The 23,888-nt window shown below is 40.8% G+C and overlaps 1 protein-coding gene and 1 long non-coding RNA gene across 7 annotated transcripts in view; one reads left to right on the top strand and one right to left on the bottom strand.

Annotated features, from left to right (window-relative positions):
- The window catches only part of ZNF704 (zinc finger protein 704), a 207,910-nt gene that overhangs the window by 21,435 nt on the left and 162,587 nt on the right, over nucleotides 1-23,888 (bottom strand). The window contains 3 exon segments of the mRNA XM_054692169.1: nucleotides 1,514-1,781; nucleotides 5,660-5,760; nucleotides 18,591-18,823. Of these exon segments, the coding sequence (XP_054548144.1) occupies nucleotides 1,514-1,781; nucleotides 5,660-5,760; nucleotides 18,591-18,823 (602 nt within the window).
- Nucleotides 934-14,007, top strand: LOC129145294 (uncharacterized). 6 transcript variants are annotated; one of them, XR_008550625.1, is made up of 8 exons: nucleotides 935-1,134; nucleotides 1,452-1,516; nucleotides 5,372-5,439; nucleotides 6,122-6,254; nucleotides 7,299-7,412; nucleotides 11,546-11,852; nucleotides 11,986-12,101; nucleotides 13,703-14,006. It is a non-coding gene; the product is annotated as an uncharacterized LOC129145294 (long non-coding RNA). The 6 variants fall into 6 exon arrangements; XR_008550626.1 differs by lacking the exon at nucleotides 7,299-7,412 and having other exon boundaries at nucleotides 934-1,134; nucleotides 13,703-14,007; XR_008550623.1 differs by lacking the exon at nucleotides 11,546-11,852 and having other exon boundaries at nucleotides 942-1,134; nucleotides 13,703-14,001.

Below are 23,888 nucleotides of genomic sequence, written 5' to 3'. Positions count from 1 at the left end.
TCTCATCCTGTGAGCTAGGGATGAATTTTCTTTAAGTTTTTAGTGTGTTCTATGCTGAATATTTATAATATCTATAAACAGAAAACAGCCAAAATTATGACTATAAGTTTGGGAGGGACCTTTTAGATTACCTAGTGTGTGTTCCAACTCTCATTATATAGATGAGTAAAATAATTAAATTAAGTTGGCTCAACTCCATCATTTCAGACCTAAATGCAACACTGACAAACAAGGACAAAGGAATGAATTATTCTTTTTGACCAACATAATAGGAGTCAGGAAGAAATTTATTGCATCGATTAGTAGTCAGCTCTATTCTATTGTTCTTAAGTTTAACTTAACTGAACAAGTGGCTGAATTCTTCCTCTACAGGTTTAGTTTTTAAAATTACAATGTAGTTGCTAGTGGCAGTGGTTTTGTAACTAGCACCACTGGAAAAATATTTTGGCAATACACAGCAAGAGTCATATGTTGTTTACGTTACATCCTCTGACTCAGTAGTTACTCTTCTAGGAATTTAAAGGAAAAAAAGCTACAGGATTTTTTTATGTTGTTGTTCATAGCAGAGTTGCTCATAGTAGACATAATAATGATAGTGAAAAAACTGGGTAGACTAAAAGAAAATGATTAAAATGATTTGGTGTTTTGATTTCACTGAGTATTACTCAGTTACATGGAAGAGTGTTTATAAAACAAGGGTGGGAAAACAAATAGATATGCAAAAAAGATTTTTTTAATTAATTTTTTTTAAAGATTTTTTTTAAAGTTGCATAAGTTAGTTGAGAATCATGGGTAAAATGTTTTCATAAGATTTGAATGCATCGAAATTTTATTAACACAAATCAACATTTAAAGGAGTTAATAATTGCTGGGGAACAAGAAGCTTTAGTTCTGTATTTGCAAGAATTTTCAGTAAGGTCTGACTTTGGTGAGATCATAATTGCCTAGAGGAGCTGTAACAACACACCGCTCGGCCCCATCCCTAGCCTCTGACCCTGGAGGTCAGGCAGGGTCCTGAGAATTGACATTTCTAACAAGTTTCCAGTGATGCTGACATTGATGTAGGGAACACTGCTCTGACGTGAGAGGGTTAGTTACTAACTCAGAAGATGGGGCATGAAGCCCAGACTTGAGGTACAGCGTGATTATATCAACATATATGCTTCTCAGTACTCACCTTCTTTTGTTTTATTTTTATTTAATGGACACTCAGAGCATGTGCCAGGCACCCTTCAGAGGGTCTTAAATAGTAGAGGGAATTTATCTTTTATAACTACTTCTAAGGGACTGGCTACTTAGTGAGTAGGGGGGAGTCCAACAATTCATTGGGTCCCATCTGTGTCAGAACTTGGCTTTAAAAAAGAAAGGAAAAGTATTCAGTGATGGGGATACCGTGTGTGACGCTATTTTCCCACTGAGTTTTCTTTTAATTTCTTTTCATTTTCTCACAGATTAGAATGTTACCACTTTGGATTAGGGGTTCAAAGGGCTCCCCTGCTCCCTTGCAAGTCACCTGGTAAGCATGGTCGGTGTGCACGAGGTAGAGGGTGGTGGGAGCTGAACGGCTCAAGGGCGTCATCAATTTAGTCTCGGTTTTGGCACAGGTTGTTTCTGCTCGGCTTGAATCTGGAATGGGGAAAGTAGGAGGCGAAGCCAGGGACTGGGAGGGGGAAACTGGGGCCAGGTTGCTCAGTCCGTCTGCTACCGAGTCTGTGTTGAGCTTGATCTCGGTGTAGTAGAAGTCCTCTTCGCCATCGCTGTAGTCAGAGTCCCCAACACGCCTAACGCAAAAGAGAGCCAAACAACTGTATTAAACCATCCATTTTCTTGCCTTGAAATCTCACACATGCTGCTCCCTCTGTCTGAAATGCTTTTCCTCTCTCTTGTCTGCCTGGCAAACACTTACTTATCTGTCACATTTAACTGTCCACTTTTATGAAAGCTTTCCTGGACTTTTTCAAGCAATTATTCAACCACTCAACAAATCAATCGATTGATTATTCAACAATTTACTGAGAATCTACTAGGCCAAGGCACTGCTATAGGGTTCTCCAATATCAGAATACAGTAGGAAGAATAAACTCTATCTTGATGGAAATCATAGTTTAGTGGGCGAGACAGACAAAAAAACCATAAAGGAACAGATATTTAATAAATTAGGTAGTGATATGTCTCAGAAATTAAGTAGTGCAAGAATGTACTTAAGTTGAGTAAGTCCTAGGAGGTGTTATCTCAAATAGTGTTCAGAGGGAAGTTTTTCTCAAGAGGTGATTTGAGCAGAAACCTGAATGAGGTGTTGGGGGAACCCATGCAAAACCATGCAAAGAATGCACAGTGAGAAGGAGCACAAGGCTCTTTGAGTGGGGCGAGGAGATGTCTGCCAAGAAGGGAAGAAAGGTCAGTAACGCTCAAGGCATCAGGGAGAAAAATACAAACCATGAAGGAACAAATGGCAGAGGCAAGTTGCAGTAGGACTTTGTAGCCTGCAGAAATGGTTTTGGGTTATTTTCTGAATGTGATGGACGCCACTGGGGAGTTTAAGAAATCATCTTTTAAAAGGATCACTCTAGCTATTGTCTGGAGAATAAAGACAGGAGAGCAAAAGCAAAAGCAAAATAAAGGAGCAGATCAGAGAGGCCATGGTCCTCCAGGGGGGCGCTGGCAGTGGCTGGATAAGGGGTGGTGGTAGAAGTGATGAGAAGTCAAATTTGGGATGTACTTTGAAGGTTAGGAGCTAGGATTTAACTCATAACTTAGCCTCTGTGCGCCCTTTGAAATGTACTCATTTTATTTAATTCAATTTATTTAATTCCTTGGCATGCATCTGTAAGTTTTTTAAACCTCTATCACCTCCCTAAGACTGTGATTCTCAGGGTTCTGTCTTGTTCAGCCTTATGTCTCTCCACACACATCGGGCATGGAGTTGGCATGTATGAAATATTGACTGGCTGAATGAAGTTATTGTATGTTATTGTAGCACAATGATTACCAGGATAAATTCTGGAGCCACATTTCCTGGGTTCAAATCCTGGCACCTTCTAGATGTGTGTGTAATTTTGGTGCTCACATAGCCAAGTGCCTCATGTTCTTCATTGATAAAATGAGGTTATCATAGTGTCAGTTTGTTGGGAGGATTAACTGAATAAATTATACACTGCTTAGTAGCTTTCCTGACATAATAAGCACAACGTGTTTATTAAATAAAAATAGGGTTAGTATTGGAAGGATTCAATTTTTACCATCACCAGGAAAAGTGTCTTCTTGGTGCTTTTGAAATTCTTCTCCCTGAGTCATGGGAAACTGTACTTTGCTACAGAAAACTCTGGGTAAAATAAGATACCTGGCCATAAGCTAGATTTGCAGATCTAGCGACCTGGTTTTATGGAACAGCTAAGCAGAGACCTCTATCCACCTTCCAAGGATTATCCCCAAATTTCATGGACACATCCTGCAGTAGTCACTGACTCAGAATAAAATTTTTTTCCACTTAAAATCCCTACATAGAACTTAAAATACAAATCCCCCCCCCCTTTGGTCTTTTTGTCTTGCCAAATCAGGGGCTTCTTCCAGCATCCCCCCCCCCTCCCATCAGCTCTCAGGCTGAGGTGCCTGGGGAGGTGTCTTGGTGCTGTATCAGGTCTGGCTGGCCTTGGCTTTCTGTCAAGCATACCATTCAAGACCCCAGAGAATGGGACGAAGAATGTGCGTCTGTTCTATTCCTGTCCCCACTTCCTTTCCAGTAAAGGGCAGGCTGACTTGCTACTGGCTGCTGAGTGCTACTAATAGACCCACAGGCCTGGGGGAAATTGTGTCCTACACTGGATAAATCAGGATCAACTCTGGGAGTGCAAGAATGGAGTGAGATTTAAGAGAAATCAGTGTACTTTTATACTGGCGCGGTGTGCATGCAGCTACATCAGATGCAAGATATATTTCCTTTGGGCTTTGATAGGCTCCCCTCCCCGCCCTCACACATAGCCAACACTCATTAAAAAAGTTCTATCATTTTACCACCACATAACTGAGCTTCTAGATTAAGGCAGAGGCATGAGAGAGCTCATGCCCTGGGCTTCACACACAGATAGGCCTGGAGTCCTGCTAACCCAGGTCCCGCGCTGCAGCCGGCAGTAATTCATCAAGGCAATTTTAAGAGCCCCAGTAAAAAGGAAATCCTGGGGAAGCATTATGAATTTTATTCACCATGAGAGCACCCTAGGAGCACAAAGGAAAACTATGTGATGCCGCTTACCATCTATAAATACGTATATATGGTGTGTGCCTCTGTGCTGTGCTGAATAGGATTCAATTTTCTGGGCAGATGGACTTTAAAACAAGTACCTTAGCTCCTGACGATAGCTTTGCGAAGTCTTTCTAAACCTTTAAATAAGTCTGAGCCATTTACGTTGTGAGTAGTCCTGACAATGATTGAGGGGAGACATTGCAGCATTTCCTTCCTTAATGACGTCAGGAACAGGAATGTGGGTGTTCTGCCTCATACTACTCCAGTGTGGTATTTCTCGGAAGATGAAGGCAAACCCACTGGCTTGGGGAACAGAAATCCAGTCCAGCTGGGTCACACCCACACTGTTCTTTGACCTGCAAGTGGTGCTCAGAGGGGTCAGACTGTGCCCCCAAATATCAGCATTATGAATTAGGGAGCTAGATCCCTGTTTCTCTCTACTCCATAGTCCTACTGAAGGAGTTAGTACACAACAATCAGCAAAATCAAAATCACCTTAGAACCCTATTTTTTAACCATGTTTTTATGAATGATGCAGTCCCTAAATTTATCACTTGCAAGGCAAATTAGCCATAGATTTATTTCTCAACACTCATCTTGTTGGAAGAATTGCTCCATATCCAACCATTTGGGGTTGTGATCATGCATTTGACTTGCCTTATGCACAGCAGGTTATGACTTAGAGCTTTCCAAGGCCTCTTCTGAACAAGAAAGACCTAGACGCTAAAGAAGACTATGAAGATTATTGAACCATCGCCCTCTGCTGTGATTCCTAATCACTGCAGCTCCCAAGGCTTCATTTTATCTTTCCTTGGAAGGTTTTTTATAACAAGTTAAAGTGTAGGCTGTATAAATAAAGAGCTTATGAGAACAACCAAAAATGACAGAGCTCAGTCAGCAGGCATTTTAAGAACAGCAACAGAGCACTGATTGACACAGTGATTCTTCCTTTTCCACGACTTTGAGTCACCAATGCTCTCTACTCGCAAAGCACCCATTTAATCTTATAGTCAACTTCCAGGGGTCAAAATCCCTTGAAATGCAACCACAGATCCCAGCTTAAGACACTCTACCCTAGTGTTTTGTATTTTCCAAATCATTTTCACATATGTTTTTTTTTTACCCTTACAGGGGATATTATTGGCCTCATTTCCAGAGAGAACTGAGGCTGGAAGCAGTAACTTGCCTAACATCACCTAGTAAGTAAATGAGGGAGACTTTACAACCTTTAAATCCCACATTTGTTACTGTTCTATATTGAATTCTATTACATGCAGCGCCCATCTCCCTAGTGATTGGAAAGGCCACTCAAGTCCAGTCTCTATTCCTGCACTGAGAAGTTTCAAGGCACCATGCAGGTGTGCAGGTGCAGATGGCTGGCAGAGATCACATCAAGCTCGGAAGGGAGGGCTGCCTCACCCAAGGTGAATGGTCCGGATGTGTTTCTGGATACCGGCTGCTGTGCTCAACACCTTCCCACAGTTTTTCCAGAGGCATTTAAACATCACCTTCATAGAGTTCTATAAAGGAGAGAGTTACATAAAAATGAAAAGTAACCCATCAACACGCTCTTTCTGTCATCCCAACATAACGTTTCATTTACAAGAAAAGACTTTCATTAGAATATCTTCCCTTATCTTGACTATAACACAGCACACCATTCTAGAACATTTTCAGCTTATGAGAATCTTGGTGACTTTAGATATTTCTCCACACCCTTCAGAAACACTAAACTCTGATAGAATATTTAGTTCATTAAGATGGTCACAGTGTCCTTTAGGCATGAGTGACAGTGGCAAACATTCATTGAGCACTTACCATGTACCAGTTCATCTCATTTAATCCTAAAAGATGGATATTGTTATTATAATCATTTTACAGATTCATAGAGCATCAGTAAAACATGTCCAGACAATGAAGCAGCTACTAGCAAAACTGGAATACTAATCCGGAGAGTCTGGCCACAGAAACCACCTTCTTCACCAGGACACAATTCCACATTCTTCTATAAGAGGTTCAGTATTTTCCCAAAGCAGTCCAACACAGTGATTTAGAACACTGGCTTCGGGCTTATTTTCTTAAGTCCCCAGTTCCTTTATTTATTGAGTAGGAAAAATAATATCTCATTGGGTTATTATGATTAAATGAGGTTATGAAAATGAATCCTTTAGAATAACACAGGCATAATTATTCTACCAATGGCCACTATTGTTATGACTGTATTTCTTGGAGTAAATTTGACAAGGGATGAGTTTTCTGCAGGAAGGGCGCTTTTTGCTGAGATACTATCTCTTTGCTTATTGTTTCCTTGGGCATACTCACAACCGCTTCCATGTGCTCACCAAGCTCCATTTCCTCTTCCCTCTGGCCACATAGCTAGTCTCATTTCCCAGTCTCCCCTGCAGCTGTCACTAAATTAGGACCAATGGAATATGGGCAAAAATGATATACATCCCATCTAAGCCTCACCCCCATGCTACTTCCCAACACCATCCCCAGCTTGCTCTACTGACTAGATGCTGAGGATATCTGAGGGGACAGGGCAAAACCACTGCCTCTGGGTTCTTACTCTTTTGTTTGCTACAAACCCTATTTGGTAGTCTTGTTATAGATACCTTGTTATAGAAAGCTATAGATCCCTTCTTAGAATAATGATTGTAATGTCTTAAATAAAATACATAGAGTTACAAAGAAAAGTGAGTGCATTGAAGCAGTTATTAAAATATAAAAAATATTTAGTGGTATGGCAATTTAATATATTAAATAATATCTTCAAGTAGGTTCAGTAATTACCATAATTTCAAAGTGGTGTCAAGCATAGATAATATTTCATGATACCTATTAAAATTGCAATATGACGTGAAAATATCTGATTTCAATAATAAAGTTACAGGTGGCATTAAATTTATTTATTGTGAGTTGATATCTTAAATCATAATTGCAGGAAATGCAAAGTTACAGTTAAGAGGTTAATGATAACAGTGACATACCTTCCCCCTAAGTCATGACCACAGACCCCCTAAATTATGTCCATCCTTTGGGGATCTGTGGATTCCAGGTAGTGACCACCTGCACTAGAAGGAAGGAGTCTTGATTCCTGGAGGTTCTCTGTGTGGGCCAGAAACATCCCCTTTACCACCCTCACTGACCTGCCTGGATTGTGACATGAGAGGTAAAAAAGCCACTGAGGTTTGGAATTGGGTTATTTCAATCTTAAGCCTATCCTGACCAATAAACATAGGCGTGATGGTATCTTCCCTGAAGACTGAATTAAGGTAGCTTTGTTGATGAGTTTAATCAGATTTCTGTTATCAAGTTCTTGTGGTCCCCCCATCCTAGTCTGTTCTATGAATCATTTACACATTTAGAAGATGACTCATCCAGCCATTACTGATATCCTGATTCAGATAGCCATCTCCACTGAAGACTATGTCTTAGTTTCTCAACTGAAAAGGTACTTGGAAACTGCCAGAACTGAGGTCCTGTATGTTGGGAAGTGGTCTCTTTCAGGATGCTGGCAAGTGGAGATGAGCATATTATTGCAGTCGCCAGAGGAGAGTGACAGCAGAAAGAGCTCACTGTTCTGTGAGCTTCATGAGCCCAGGGCCTCACTGTGTCGCAGAGGCTTTGCCCAGTGGCCGGCATTCACACCACAGCAGCCTGACCAATACTGCTGCAGCTCCCGGGCATCATGAGCAGCTCACAGAATCATGCAGCACTGGGCTATAGGAGTGTCAGCTCCAAAGAAGCTCCAACTCTTTGGAGCTGAAGCTGTTCAAGGGAGGTTGAGAAGCAAAGATATGACTAGAAGCCTTTGAAAGTATATGATCCTATGGACACTGTGTTATTCTAAGGGTATTTTGTACAGGGTCCATGATCTCCTTGGGTCACTAATCTAAACACAGGGGATGTAAGACGAGCCAGGGGAGAGTTTAGATCCCACTCCCTCGCCCCCAAGGTTTGCAGAAAGGAATGCTGCTGGCTATTTTTTATGTAAAGCATAGAACTTGCCTTAACAATATTAATGAGCAAATCCTTACACTATGCATGCTTTCTGCCCATTTTTCAAATGATGAATTTATACTATAAAAAAATCTTCCACTTAAGGGAATTAATGACTCAAACTGAAATTATAGATATCTGGTAGTCAAATATCTGTCTAGAAATGAAGTCATGATTGATGAAAACATTTTGATTCATTTCAAATCTTTCTGTTGATAGTATTCTTCATTTTTTAAGCAAAATATTTATTTAGCAAGAAATATTCCACATGCCAAGGAGAGAGAGTGAAAGAAAGAGGCTACTCTCCAGGAACTTACATCATAGTGGGGAGAGAGAAATGACAATAAGTGGGAATTGTTTTCCATATGACAAGGTTACTGGAGATGGTTGTGGGGCTACTTGAGGTCAGGTGATGTGTCTAGAAAGCAACTTTTTAAAAAAATTTATTTATTAATACAAGCACTGGGTACAGTCAGAAGCGCAGGAGGGTGAGAGAACTCACCAGAGTCAGAGTGGGGAACAGAACAGGCAGACTAACGAAATATACTGCTGAGGGGAGCAGCGGGAGGCAGGAGAGGTCTGTGCGCCATGTGGGACCCTCGCTGGTGTCCGGGGATCAAACCGGGGGGCTGCAGAGGCTGCGGGTAGCTTCGCAGCCCAGAGCTCAACCGCTGCGCCACCAGGGGAGGCCCTAGAAAGCAACTTTTGAGCCGGAACTTGAAGGACAGAGAAGGAACCAGTCATGTTAGGAACTAGAGTTTCCCAGGTAGAAGGAAGAGTTACTACAAAAGTCTGAAGATAGGAAGAGTTACTACAAAAGTCTGGAAGATCAGAAAAGACTGAGTTTAGAGGGACAAGGGAGAGGGACTCATTTGTTTGAGATAAAGGGTAGAGGCAAGGAGGGCCAGATGCCAGAGAACCAGGCAGGAGCAGTGTTTTTAGCATGGTGGGATGGAAGTCAGACTGCCATGGATTAGAGAAAAAGTGGGATTTAAAGAAGTGGACAGAGCAAATGCCAACTTTTTCGGGAATTTTTGCCAATATATGAGCAAAATACGAATCCAAAGACTTAATGATATTTATTTGATTTATTTATATTCATTTGGTGGTTCCTACCAATTACTCAATTATATAAAAGCTTTCCTAATTAATATAATGTATTACACAAGATATCAAGCCAAATTCCTTCTCTATCTTAGGAATTTCTTAAAATCTCAAAATGTTGATTGCTTTAGTAAATGACAATTATAGTAATATTTTTGTGGCATAACATATTATTTATAACCTTGCTGTTTATAGTCCTTGTAATAATGTCACGTTGGTCTTCAAATTGTAAGTAACAAACTTGATATGGATTATAGGAAAATAAATGTCATTAGCATAATTCCATTCTTTAGTTATCATTCATCAGTTCCAGAGGCTGATAAAGAGACATCAAACCCCAAAATACAATAAAGTTGATCACTATCCTCTAAATCCTATAGAATTAGGATAAATTATTTGAGCATTATCTCCTCAGTAACGCCCACACCTTGTCTGGCTGGAACTCTGCTGAGGAGCCCAAAGAAATCTGTTGCCCCAAGAAATTTACAGTGGATATGAAAAAATATGATCAATTTTGCCTCCTTCTTTCTTTTTAATTTTGCTGAATTTTCAAGAGGCATGTTGGGGGATAGACTAAATAGTTTTTAGCAACATAAGCTCTTTGAGAGCAAGAATCAGGACTTCTAGCCCAACATGCTACTGCAACGCCTAACAAAACATACCAGTAAGTATTTGTTGTGTTGAATCTTGGCTAAGATGTGTTTTGGGGCAATGAGGCATATTTGAGACATCTTTACTTAGTCATTTTAGAATTTACTTAGTAAACAATCTATGTTCAAAAAATGTTTTTCAAAAAGATTATCATTCTGTAGAATTCAAGATGATTTCCCAGCATGATTGCCACTTGATTACCTTCTCTGGCTGTAAATTGCCTTCTCAAGGGAGATCCGTGGTGATGATGGGCACTGAATTATACATGGTTTCCTCTTCACTCCATATTATACTTTTTTCACTCCAACCTTATACACCTTCAATTGGCAGCAACTTGAGAAAGGTCTAAGTTCACCAGGAGAGGATGGAAAATCTACTGCAGGAAAATTATTTTCTAATTTATAATGTCTCAGGTCATTAGCATTAGCAATTAGAAGGCCTTTACACTTTAGATGCGCAGAGAAAATTTCTGTTGATTTGCAAAGTGGAGGCACTGATAGGAGTTCAGGAGGTAGAAGACCCTGGGAGGCAGGAGAGGATGAATTCCTCAGCGGCCTTTTGCCAGGCTACCAGCAAACAGTGACTAAATTCTCCTGGACAAAATGCTACTCTGCTCTTCCAGAATTCTGATAGCCCTCTGGGATCTGGAGACCCCTTTCTTTACTCGCCTTCTCAGGCTTAGGAGTGGAAATGGCCATGCTCTGTTGTTAGCTGCTCAGGTAATGCATCACATCCATCTACTTTCCCCAATCCTGTCTACACTAAGTGGCCTCTTTATTGAACTCTTCTCAATTACCCCACTTGGGTATACTACCTGCCTCTTGCTAGATCCTTGACTGATGCAGGGGAAAAGAAGTTACAAAAGAATATAAACATCATCTTTTGTGGGGAGGAGCTGGGGTACAGAATGCAAATAAGAATGCATTATTGTATGGCAGAAATATTGGGGCAGGGTTATCTTACTTTTCATTCATTAATAGCAAATTTAAAAAATACCCCATCTTTAATGAGAAAGTTATTTCTTTAAAAATGGAGGTCACTCTATAATACCTGCTGAAGTAATTACAGAGAGCACAAGTACACGAACATCATTATGTCAACTTTAATGAAATCAAATGGCCTCAATCTACACAAGCAAAGGATGTTCTTGCATTAAACTATGAGACCCCATAAATGGCAATGAAGTACTTTTCAAAGTCCCTAACACCCTCAATGGAAACAAGTCCTTTGTCTACAAATAGGCTGCTTGCTGTTGCATTAAAGGAAAGCAAGTTATGGGAAGAGAAGAACAGGAAAACATAGCTCAATAAACGACGTCCAGGTTGCCCACGGGTACAAGCTCGCCCAATGAAACCAAAGCAAGCAAAGCTGCTGGCAGTTGCAGGAGCCAAGTCTGAACAATTTGTGCTTCAACCCCGGCTTCTCGGCGCATCTCTCACAGATATTCACAAAGCTGCATAAAGTAGAGGGAGGCCACTGTGCTCAGGAACTGCGATGTGTTAGGGTCTTCACACATTTGCCTTACTCACACTCCACTTCCACTCCCAGGAGGATCAGCTCCCAGCCGTCACAAGCAGACTCGTGGAATCTCACATGAACCCGAAGTGAGATATGCAGCAGCTTCCAGGCAAGCTCTTTAGAATCACCTAATGTTGAGCCTGTGGGCTCTGATGGTTGGAGAGAACTTCCTGGAGATTCTTCACTAGCTCTCAGACTGCCTGACACCAACTTCTTTGGGCAACAGGCTGCTATGTTTGGCTGAGGCTTCCCTCACCTCTCTGCTCACCCTTCCTGTGACAATCCTTGATCCTGTTTATGGATCATTTCTTACTGAGGGAATTGAGAAGGTGCTCAGGTATGTTTTACATGATGACTGGTGTGTGTGTGTGTGTGTGTGTGTGTGCTGGGTGGGGGTAGGGACGATGTTCATGTATCCAAGTCTCTGACCATGGTCTCTGGGAAAGAAAGGATCCAATTTTTCTGTGCAGCTGCATTCGACGTTTCACAGCCTGCCTCATGGGAACCCACACCCCTGGGTGGAGGTGCCAGTTGCTCTCTAGGATCAAGAGTTCCACTCAGACCTTCAGCAGGTTCTAAAAGACTAGTAAGTGAACAGATATATTTGGAAATCTGGCTACTGTCTCAAAACTGTAGGGATTCCAGTTCTTTCCTTTATTGGGAAAGCAGCCTTATACACGCCATCTCGCCACTACAGAGCTTTATTTATTTTTTTTATTTTTTAAATAAGAGAACTGAGCAAGATTAGTGGTTTGGCATCTACAAGGTATATGAGGGTGATACAAAGCAATGGGTGAATTAAAATATATGCCAAGCATGGATTAAACACCTCCCACCTAATAAGCACTGTTGATAGATTGTGAGGATAACAAAAAAAGTTTTTGTCATAAAATACAGAATGTATTCCTTTGTCTCTGGCTTCTTTACCTCAGTACAAAGTTTTGAGACCACCCACTGTTCCATATATTAATAGTTTCTTCCCTTCTATGGTGCTATAGTTTTCCATTGTATGAATGTACCTCAACTTGTTTATTCAAATTGATGGACATTTGGGTTTTCCACTTTAGGTAATAATGAATAAAACTCTTACGACTAATTGTTTACAAATCCTTTTGTGGATATACATTTTCTTATCTCTTAGGTAAATATCAAAGAACAAAATGGTTGGGTAGCAGGGAAAGGGTATACTTAACTTTATAAGACATTGCCAAACTGTTTTACAAAGTGATTGTACCATTTTACAGTCCCACCAGCAATAAAATGAGTTCCTGTTCCTAAATCTGGTATTTTGTACAGCAAAAAGTGCACACTGTCCCCACTTCCTTAAGTTTCTATAATTAGCAAAATGAATCTATAGTCACGGGAGTCAGATCAGTGTTGCCTGTGGCGAGGGGAGGCATCTGCCTGCTGGTATTAACCGGCATGGTGGTTACACAGGTGGACACAGTCAAACTCAGTGTTCATTTTATCATGTGGAAATGATACCTAAGTAAAGCTGATTTTAACGGATTTCTATAATAAAAACAAAAGCACTCATGACTTCATATAGATTCATAGTCACTATATATTTTCTTGACCCGTGGATTGTAAAAGTGCGTCTCATCTTTGGGAATATCTTTGGGAATATCTGTAGGTTTCTAGATTTGGTAAGTGATCTGGACAATTTCTGAAGTCCTCTGAGCTCCAATGTTCCAGGTCCTATGTACTGCGTGGCAGGTTATTCTAAGATCCTGTCGCTAAATTGCCTAGCCCTCACTCTTCTTTACCCTCATCCAATCAGCTCCTCCATTCTGGCTGGCGATGCTGTGTCATCACTGAGAAATCTGTACAGTGTGACCCTGAGCTGCTTTTCTTAGCACCGCCCTCCCCAGCAGCTCTAACAGATGGGTCTATTTCTGGAGCAGCAGTTCTTGCAGAAGGTGCTCTCTGCTCAAAATTAGTGGGTTAGGAATTAAGTCAGCTCAGAGACTGGCAACATGCTTATTCGTGAGGACTTTCTGGGTTTGTTTTCTTTTCAGAGCAGTCATTCACAGTTTAAAGTGATTCATTACTTTTTGGTTCTGAAAGATTGAAAATGCAGAGTGGAGCAAATGATTAATTCATTGTTTACTACTGCACGACTATTACTGAAGCATTTTTTGTTAACTCAGCATGTTTCTCTGACTTGATATTCTCTCTACTCCACAGGTAAAACTGCATAGTCAAGACATCTGTGAAATAAATGAAAATGATGAAGACTGGAATTCAGTGATTGCCTTTGAGTTGCTGTTAATCTGGAATCTAGAGTCCTGAGTCAGATTTCCTTATATGGCCTCCAATTTCTGTCACCATTATAACTGCCCTGACCCTTTTCTTCATCATAGGCTGGCCTCTCCCATTAACCCTAATTAAGTATCAGGTGTCCGAGGGGCCCAGTGACATCCTGTGGCATTAACGGGTCAATATAGGGTCAGAAGGGAGGAAAGAGACAAGCACCTCCTTTTCTTCATACCCATGATTCTCAAATTTCCTATATAGTCAAATGGGCAAAATGGGAAAATGGGCAAAAGAGAAAGCAAAATATTCGTAGCTCATGTTTATTGTTCATATAATCCTCACAACAACCCTATCAATGTGGTGGAATCATCAACAAATGAGGAAACTGAGGTTTAGAGAGGTTAAGTGAGTTTTGCTTAAGGTCTCATAAATATTAGAGCTGGAGTGTAAATTCCACACCCTAAAGTATTTTATCTTGTGCAGGAGTAGAAAAACACAGAACCTAAAGGAATCAGGAGTCTGACATGGAGAAAAGCACATTTCTAATTAGTTATCAGCATGTTTTGATTTTCTAGAGGTCTTCTGGATTGATGGTTAAAGCTATCTTTACATAGAATTTTTCTAACTCCAGGAGAGGTATCCAAGGTCACTGCGTCACCTTGTGGTCATGATGGGAACTGCACCCACAGACCCAGATTCCTGGCTCACATTACCAGGGTTTTCCCTGAGCGTGGAATTACTGTCTGAAATCTCAGAGTAAAAATTCTGTTAGAACTGGGCTTGACACAGTTGATTGACTTATCTCTAGACCCAGAAGAAAGATTTTCATTCCCCTTCTCACATTCCTTCCTACGTTGGCTCAAGTTCTCTTAAGAGTGAGGGTCCTTCATGCAGTAAGGTGGTTTTCTCAGCAGAGAGCCTGGAGTTCTCGCTGCCCTAGATTTCTTTCCAAATGCTCTGGCACTCCCCACTTCCACCCTGCCATGTAAAGTTGGTTGTAGCTGTGTCTCATTAGTTCCTTTCTACGTTATTCTCCTCTGTGGGCGGAGGAAAATGTGGATTCTTTGAATTAATTTGTCCCAAGAATTTCCTCTTTGCTATTTCAGCTAAACTGATCTTATCCCTGCTACATATGAGCTACATGACTTTGGGCAATTTACATAATCTCAAAGATTCTCTTCTGCAAAATGGGAAAAAGAATATGCCAAGCATTTTTGTGATGTTTAAATGAACTGCTACATTTAAAAGCATTTTGTAAACTACAACTAAGTGTGCAAATGCAGCTATTATCAGCAAATATTTTTTCCTCACTACTGATAGTGAGATAATAATGCACATCATGCTTTTCCTCTGTCATATAAGTGCACAGTGGACAGAAAGAGATGAGAATGAGGAGTCCTTTTATGGGAGTATAGATGAAAGAGAGCTTCCATATGAGGGGAAAGGTAAGGACTATTGCTTCATTATCAGATATAGGAAATGCCACCTCCTCTTTTGTTTGGGGTTCTAAATGTCTATCATGATATATCCCATTTTTAGTACATGGGGGCTTGGGGGTTGTAAGAGTTTTTCTACTTAAGTTCACATTTAATTTTCATGAGTGTCCTGAGACACGTGTGCTAAAATTTGTTTGACTGTTTTACAGATGAAGTCCTAGAGAAAGACAGATAAACTCAGTTCTGAGTGTTTGCTTATTCCTATTATCCAGCATCCTGTGGGATGGGTCTGTGCCCACTTCAAATAAATGCCATTTTTTAGCCCAACGAATCAATGCTAATAAACTCAGAAAGTGGCAAAATCCCAAACCATATCCCAAAGTCACAATGAAGCTGGTTTTGTACTTTTGAGTTCCTGCTTTGGCCTGTGGATCTATCTTCCAAAGGATTATTGGTAAATCAGATATTTGAACAGAGAACTCAAATGCCAGAGGAGACAGGAGTAGTGGAGGGTTCCCGACCAGGACATAACTGCCGATTTTGTCTGCGAGCTAAACACTAAGTATGGGACAGAAAGAACTCGGGCTTCTGAGACCACAAGACTCACTTGTATATGGCCATTTACATCTCAGTAGAAAATCAGACTGCAACTAGCACCAAGCATGTGATGACATGAAAGATGTTTGAAGGAGCCAGTAGGGGAAGGGGTGAGAAGACAGGGCAGCACAGTGCTGGAAATCCTCCTAGAGGTTCCTTAACCCAGAGCTGAGGATGCCAAGAGAGACTTGGTTGCTGGTCTAACCTGGGCAGCAAAGAACTAACTAGATCTTAAAAAAACAAAAAAGATTCTATAAATGCCATTTTGTTATGAAGTTTTTTTTTTCTTTTTCCTCTATTACTAGAGGAAAGTTAGTTGAAGTTAACTTCCCCTAAGTTAGTTGAAGTCTGTAACACTTAAATACAATTCTGATCAGTGCAATCGCATTGCAATGCAAGAGGATGAATTTTGTCTCATGGCTACTTTAGCAATCTAAGGCTCTGAGTTTTCAACAGTGAACTTTACACATACTGTGCTCTGAGTTTTTGTCAAGGGCTGGGCCCTGCCTGATGAGAGCCTGGATCATGCTCGGATGACCCTAGATAGAAAGTCTGTGCAGCCTGAAGCAACAGGATAAGACTTCAGGTCTATGCATCTGTCCTGCCTGCATGTTCCCATTGCTACAAGTGCCACTCGCTCTCCCAGACTAGTCAAGCGAAGACCCTGCATCCCTGGGGAGTCACAGAATGCCAGAACAACTCTAGCCCCCCTGCTGGATGAACTCTGTGTGAAACAGCAGCTCCTCAAACCACTGCCTCCAGGAAGGACAGGAGACTACATTAATACTTGGTCTCTGGGTAAAGCTTGCCTATATAACCTGGGAATGATGTTAAGAGAGCTGCCCGGAGATATGGTGTTGGCTCAATGCCATCTCTTTGTTTTCTTTGAACTGAATTGGAGGGACGAGGTTGTATTGAAGTCCTCAGGGTTTGGTTTTGAATTTTCCTTTGTGAATCATCATTAATAATGAAGTTACCAATACCAAATAAAAGACCAAAATAAAAAACAAGAATTTCATATTTAAATGGTAATAATATAGAAGTGTTACAATGTTTTCTCGGTATAGCAATGGTATTGCTTTATTCTATGAAACAGAAATGATTTTTAAAAATTATGAGTGAACATAATTTAAATGTATGTGAAGAGAATGAAAAGAATATGAGTTTCAGGTTTAAAGGGGTTAAAGGGCAGCTTGGCTTATTCTAACCTGCACAACAGGGGCGGAGGGTGGAATTTAATGTAGACTTTCTGATCCTTAATTTCCTCATCTCAAGATGGGAAAATAATACTGTTACAGGTCTGCTATGAGGAGTAAATGAAAATATAATATTTCATTTATTAAATCAACTTATTAGAATTCCTTTTATTCTTTTTTTTTAACTTTTTTTTTTTTAAGATTTATTTTTATTTATTTATTTATACAAGCACTGGGTACAGTCAGCGCGGGAGGGTGAAAGAATTCACCAGAGCCAGAGCGGGGAGCAGAGCAGGCAGAAGGACCGAGTACACTGCTGAGGGGAGCAGCGGGCGGCAGGAGAGGTCTGCGCGCCATGTGGGACCCTCCTCCAGTGGCCGGGGAGCAGCCGGGGATCGAACCAGTACTGCAGAGGCTGTGGGCAGCTTTGCAACCCAGCACTCAACCACTGCACCACCAGGGAGGCCCTAGAATTCCTTTTATTCTTAATTTAGGAAATATATAATTTTTGGTAGGGATGCACATATATTTATCACATATATTCATAGGTCAGTTTTCATGTTGAAGCAAAAATACATTATTGAGCAAATGAATATAATAAAGATTCCAGCAGAACTTCCAGCCCAGGTGCAATGAACACTCCAATGTTCTTTTGTTAGGAAGTTTTTTTTTTTCTTTTTCCTCTAGTACGTGACTCTCCCCTAAGTTAGTTGAAGTCTGTAACACTTAAATACAATTCTGACCAGTGCAATCGCAAACAACAATTAATAAGTTTGCTTACTTACAGCTCTTTCCCTTTCAAGATTCATGGCCAGGGCCTCAGCACCCTTATCTACAAGGTCAGGCAGCCAACTAGTTGGTCTGTCTCTCCAAAGCCATGCCCCAATGCCTGCATCTTTCCCCCCCTTGCCTTGCCTCCCTTGTCTGGGGATTTCACCACAAATGGTTGTGCCTGCTGAAAAATGATGCTATCAATGTAACAGATATGGACAGAGTTGTGCATAAAAGGAACCTTGGTCTTTAAACGGGTGCTCAGACCTTACCGGACTACCCAGGTCTGCGACCTCATGCATGAGTAATAAAGCTTCTCCTGACCTCACCATTCCTGAAGTACCTCTTGTTCTTCCTCTGCCTGGGTAAAAGGCTAGAATTCACTTCTACAACAATGTAAATTTCACATTCGGTTTTATAAAAATAAGATGCAAAACACTCTTTCCAACAACACATTCAGGGCAGGTTGAAGCAGAAAAGAGAAACTGATATCAATTATATTTTACAGAGGGAAAAAAAAGAAGACCCACCAAAAGAAACCTACCTTGGAGTTCAGTTTCATAACTTGCCAAGAGAGTTAAGCCCTAGATTACCTGACGCTAACTCTTTGGCCAGCTCAGCAATTATCACCCAGAATGGGAGAGCATGATTACGTTGAAGAAATGTATCAATGTTTTAGTCACATACCTGCTTCTATTCATCAAAAGGGGCTGGAGGAGTGTGAGATTCAGCCCCTAAGCTCAATTCATCCCTTTAAGAGCAGATGCAAAGCACGTTCACGCGACTAAGGAAAGGGCGCCACGTAGTCAACAAACCAACCTTTCTTTTCCTGGGAATGGGCTCGTCAAAGAGGAGGTTGCTGGCCTCTGCCTCATCGATGCCATCGTCCGCCGGCGCCAGGCTGCGGAAGGGCTTGAAGCTGTCGGCAGACAGCGGCGGGGACGGCGTGGACGGGTTGGACTGGTCGCTGGGGGCGCTCCAGCTCCAGTAGCCGCTGCTGCTGGTGCTCGACGGCACGCCCCCGGCCTCCTTCCAGGATCCGCTGAGCCCCTCTGTCCAGGCCACAAACACAGCGTCAATACCCAGCCGAGGTGAGCCCCGGGGTGGGGGATAGGGCCCTTGATCCTATTGTTAGGGGGAAAAGGATGTCCTAAAGCTAATTCCATACAGGCTTTGTGGGCTCCACCCGCACCCCAGGCCAAAACCAAAGACACTGGGAACTCCAAATCCCATTACCACCAAAGGGAAAGTGGCTGGGACCTGAGGGTGGGGTTAAGCAGCCAGGTTGGTATAAAGCCAGACACGTGGGCTTTGGAGGGGTCCCCCATTTTGGCTCTCCGCCAGCTCACAGCGTCCGGCCAGCTCTTGAGAGTGCCTTTGGGTTTCCAGGTCGTCGGATCGGGTAGGACGCATTAAAGACTTTATTTCCCTATTTTCTCCCTGAGTTGTACATTTTCCTTATTTCCTTTTCCCTTGTAAATAAACCTTTTATTAACCTTTTGTGTGTGCCTGTAGTGGAGTATTCATAAGTCCCTTTTAAGCGCGCGGGTGAGGACCCACAGCCAGGAACCCGTTTAATATCGGGGCTGTCCTATAACACTATCACTGCGAAAGCACTTTCAGCCCGCTCAGTTATTTGCAACAGCTGGGTATGGAAGTTTTTACCCTATTTATTCTTTAAAAAAGCCACATAATGTTTATAAACAGTCATCTACCCACATGATCACAGGTTCTTCTAGCAGTTTTCGGATGTGTTTCATGTACCGTTAGTTCCTTAGGGTGATAGTGACGAATATAAGAAAAAAATAAAACAAGAAACCACAAACTTGCTAAGTTTGGGGAGCTCTGTATTTATTGACTGCAGTATTTCTAAGAGGGAAATCATTTTCAGTATTTGGTCACAGTGTTTCTCCCTCATTTTAAGTTTTTAAAAGAAATTTTCATAAGGACTGTGGTCCTTGGAGTACATTTCGTGGAAAAGTTAATCTCAGATTTAAGAAGCTAAGAGAAATAATAATTTCTCTGTAAAGTTTTTCTACCTAAAGTCGTTTCCCATGCTGGTAGTGACTTATTTTTGGTGTTTTACATTCTCACAATGCTTAGTCATGCAACTTCATGAATTCTCACAACTGTCTCTCAGAATAAGGATTATTATGCATCTTTTACAGATGAGAACCTTGTGCACCAGAAATTTAGTGATTTGCATTTGGGCCCCAGGCTGAAACCTTGGTCTACCTGTTGACCTTCTCTCTCTGACAGTGCATGTGGGTCCTGTGTTGTGAGCCTCTTCTTTTATCTCCAGAAAAGCTGAGATCAGAGAAGAGTTTATTGGTATTAATGACTGATAAGACTGGTGTTGAATTTTACCCTGCCACTTGTGGGAAAAAACATTACGAAATGTTTGCTAAGGTAGAAAGATCTTTGCTCAGCTAGAATGTCTTCAGGGGAGTTCTTTTAATCACTGAAGATTTGCTCTACTATTCCAGATGCCCAGTCTTAATTAACATTTGTATAAATTCTACTTTCTTTTCAAATAATTTCTCCATATTTATGTGTATTTGGAATATATTAAAGCTATATTCTAACTACAAGGGGGGAAAATCCCAAATTGCCTCATTAAAAAAATACTGTTAACATTTGCATAATTGGTAATGAAGTGAAGAGAAACAGTAGACTAACATTCATGGATAAACTTCTTGACTAGTTTCACCTAATTATAGACTTCCAGCATATTCCTCAGGTATATGAAGTAAAAAGTTCAGTTAGAGGAGTGAAGTTTTGAGTTGTAACATCAGAAGTTACCCATCTCATTAAAGCAAGATTCTAAAGAATCAAATGTCATTTATGCAGGCTCACGCCTTGCCAACATCAACAAAACCAAATCAGCTTCTCACTCCCTGCAGTCTACACAGAGAATGAAGCACTCACTGGATCCGAGTTGCCTATTATAAATAAGAATGCTTCATCCCATATAAGACAGCTTCAAAGAGGAGCCTAATGTAGGGCCTTAGGTAATATTACCTAGTGTGACAAACTCACTTGGCAGGCCCAGGAGGCTTATAAATATACTGCAGCATACGCTTATAAAATAAGTTCATGGTGCTAAATGTGTAATCATGTTAAATATGTGGGACTGAATTTATTTTGAGAACCAACTATTATTACAATGTGGTTACATTGCTTCATGTCAATGCCAAATAAATAAATAAATATCCTGTTCATTTGCTTACTTGGCAATGACATTTCTGCAGAAACACTATTTAATCAGAAAGACAATGTGATATAAAAATAAGTTTTTTAGAAAAAAGTCAGAATCAATTCATAATATTTTTTAGAGAGCAATGTCTCCTTCTCTGAAACCAATATATGCCAAAAAGGCACTGCTAGAAACTCACTCTTTTTGTAGACCCACATGCTGACAATATGATCCTTTTGGGCACAGAAAAGGATCACTGCAGTTCCCAAAAAGTGATTTAGTTCTACATGTTCAATCTCTATATCTGTATAGATTTAATTTCTATAAATAAAATGATTTCCATCTAAAAAAATTAGACTTTTTGGTGATAAATTGCTTTTTTAAAATTAAATCAGAGATAGAAGGCAATTTAGGATTATTAGTTGGGTAGTTTTCAAATGCTGATGAATTCTGAATTTGTTTCTTTAGAATTCTGCTAATAAAAGTATGCCTTAAAGGAGCAAAAGGTTTATTTGAGTTCTAACTTTTCAAGACAAGAACATTTTTAATGTTCCCAATTTAAAAAGATTATGTTAAAATAATGTTAACATAAATTATGTTAAAATAATGATTATGTTAAAATAAATTTTCCTCCTCTGAGAATTCCATGAATTTCTGCAGTTCCTTTTTCCTAGAATAGGATTTTTTGGGTGGACCTTCAGTTTTGCTTTTGTGGTAATCCTTCTTAGCGGTGTTGCCAACTTGAGAGAGGGAAATCAGGACACCTGTTTGCCAAGAGGCTTTGAGTAAAGAGGCCAGGATAGCAACAGGTGTGGTCAGGTTTACCTTAGCTATTCTTTTTTTTTTTTTTAAAGATTTTTTTTTTTTTTATACAACAGCTAGGGTACAGGCCAGAGGCACGGAAGGGTAAGAGGATTTACCAGAGACAGAGTGGGGAGCAGAACAGGCAGACGGACCGAAGACACTGCTGAGGGGAGCAGTGGGCGCCACAGGAGAGGTATGCGGCACCATGTGGGTATCTCTCTGGCCGGCTGGGAATTGAACCCATGCTGCAGAGGCTGCGGACAGCTTCACGGCGCTGTGCTCAACCTGCTGCGCCACCTTAGCTATGCTTACCTTAGCTGGGCCTCACCCTAGCTTGTCAATCATGATGGCAAGTGACTGATTTATGGTATTAACTTGAATTCCCAGCATTCTGATCATTTTTCCTACTTATAACTGGAATACATTTTGGTGAGGACTCATAGGCATTCAATAAATTTATTTTAACACCTCTTCTTACATCCACATTAAGTGTGAACAACAGCACAATCCATAATTGACTAGGTTGGCTTGACACAAGTTTTCCCTTGCAGCTATGTTTCTTTCAGTGGCCTCAGTGCATTACATTTCAGTGACCTGCAATCTGGCTTCTACTCATGGCTAGCCCGCTGTGAATGTGCTTCCCCAAACCACTCGCGAACTTCTTTTTGGGGCAAAATTCTGTGCTTTTCATGCTTGACCTTCTGAAGCATCAGCTATCTCTCCCAAAAGATAATTTTTCCCTTGGTTTCTTGGAAAAAACACTTCTGATCTCCTCTATTTCTCCTGTCATCCCTTGAGTTCTTCCTAGGTTCTCTTCCCTTACATGATGGAGCCTCACCACTCCCCCCTCCTCTGCCATCTTCTCTTTGTCTCCATGACTACACAGCTCTCTCAGGGTGAGGTCATCTACTCTCATGACTTCAAAATGTTATCTTTCAATGTTATCTTTCAATTCTTCATCCTCAGCCCGGATTTCTCTCTGAGACTTCACTAAAATCTCCATCAGATATGATTGTTATGATCTTCAGGTATTGCCTACTAAACATGGTTCAAACTGGAGTTATCTTTTTTTCAGCAACCCTACCTCTTTCCCCAAACATTCACCATTAGATCAATTTGCCTTTGATTCCTGTCCCAGGCAGTGAACCTGCTTGCAGATGCATATCATCTGGCTGGAAGTCACTTTGTTATTCTCCCTCCTTCATCCTCTCTGTTCATCACGAAGTCCTGTTGATTTGACCTTCTTCACACTTCTCAATTATACTCTATTCATCCCCACTGTGACCACCAAGGTTGAGGACACCATACAATTTTTTTTTTTGTTCTATACTCCCCATTATATTTTTCCAGTGCCTAAGTCACCTTGAAACCTCTTCTGTAGCCTCAGATTAATTCCAAACTCCTCACCAGGCATACATATCCCCTTATGAGATATCTCCTGCAAGGCTCTCCAACTTCATCTCCTGCTGTCCTCCTGATTTATCATATTGAATTTTATGAGTCAATATTATATCATGATTAAGATAGTAGATCTGGGCCTCCCCTGATGGCGCAGTGGTTGAGCGTTGGGCTGCGAGGCTGCCCGCAGCCTCTGCAGCGCTGGTTCATTCCCCGGCCGCTGGTGAGGGTCCCACAAAAAAAAAAAAAAAAAAAAGTAGATCTGGAATCAGAGAGATAAGGAATCACAATTTCAGCTTTGCTATTTACAAGTAATTAATCCCCATGTACCTCAGTTTATTCATCTATAAAATAGTGATAATATCTCATAGAGTTGTGGGAATTACATGAAATACAGCAAGCCTAATACTGGGCACATATTAGCTCAATAAATGCTAGCTATTCCTATGGCTATGATTAGTATTCCTCTTCTCTTCCTAAAGAGACTTATACTATTTAGGAGTATGGACACTATTTTTCAATATTGTATTCAAGCCATCTAGCAGGTGCCTGGAAAATATATATAAAATGAATGTATGAACAAAATAATGATATTTGATTAAGAAGTCTGGGAATACTTTTTAAAAATGTTTAATCTTTAGGGTTCTTTAACTCAACTACCTCTCCAATCAAACAGAAATAATGCTGGGGAAATAACTTCATTACCAATCTCCATGCTC

This window comes from Talpa occidentalis, unplaced genomic scaffold (assembly GCF_014898055.3).
Source record: "Talpa occidentalis isolate TD23 unplaced genomic scaffold, MPIMG_talOcc4v2.1, whole genome shotgun sequence".
NCBI lineage: Eukaryota > Metazoa > Chordata > Mammalia > Eulipotyphla > Talpidae > Talpa > Talpa occidentalis.
Note: the sequence above shows the minus strand (reverse complement) of the source record. Positions and strands in the feature narration are given on the sequence as shown.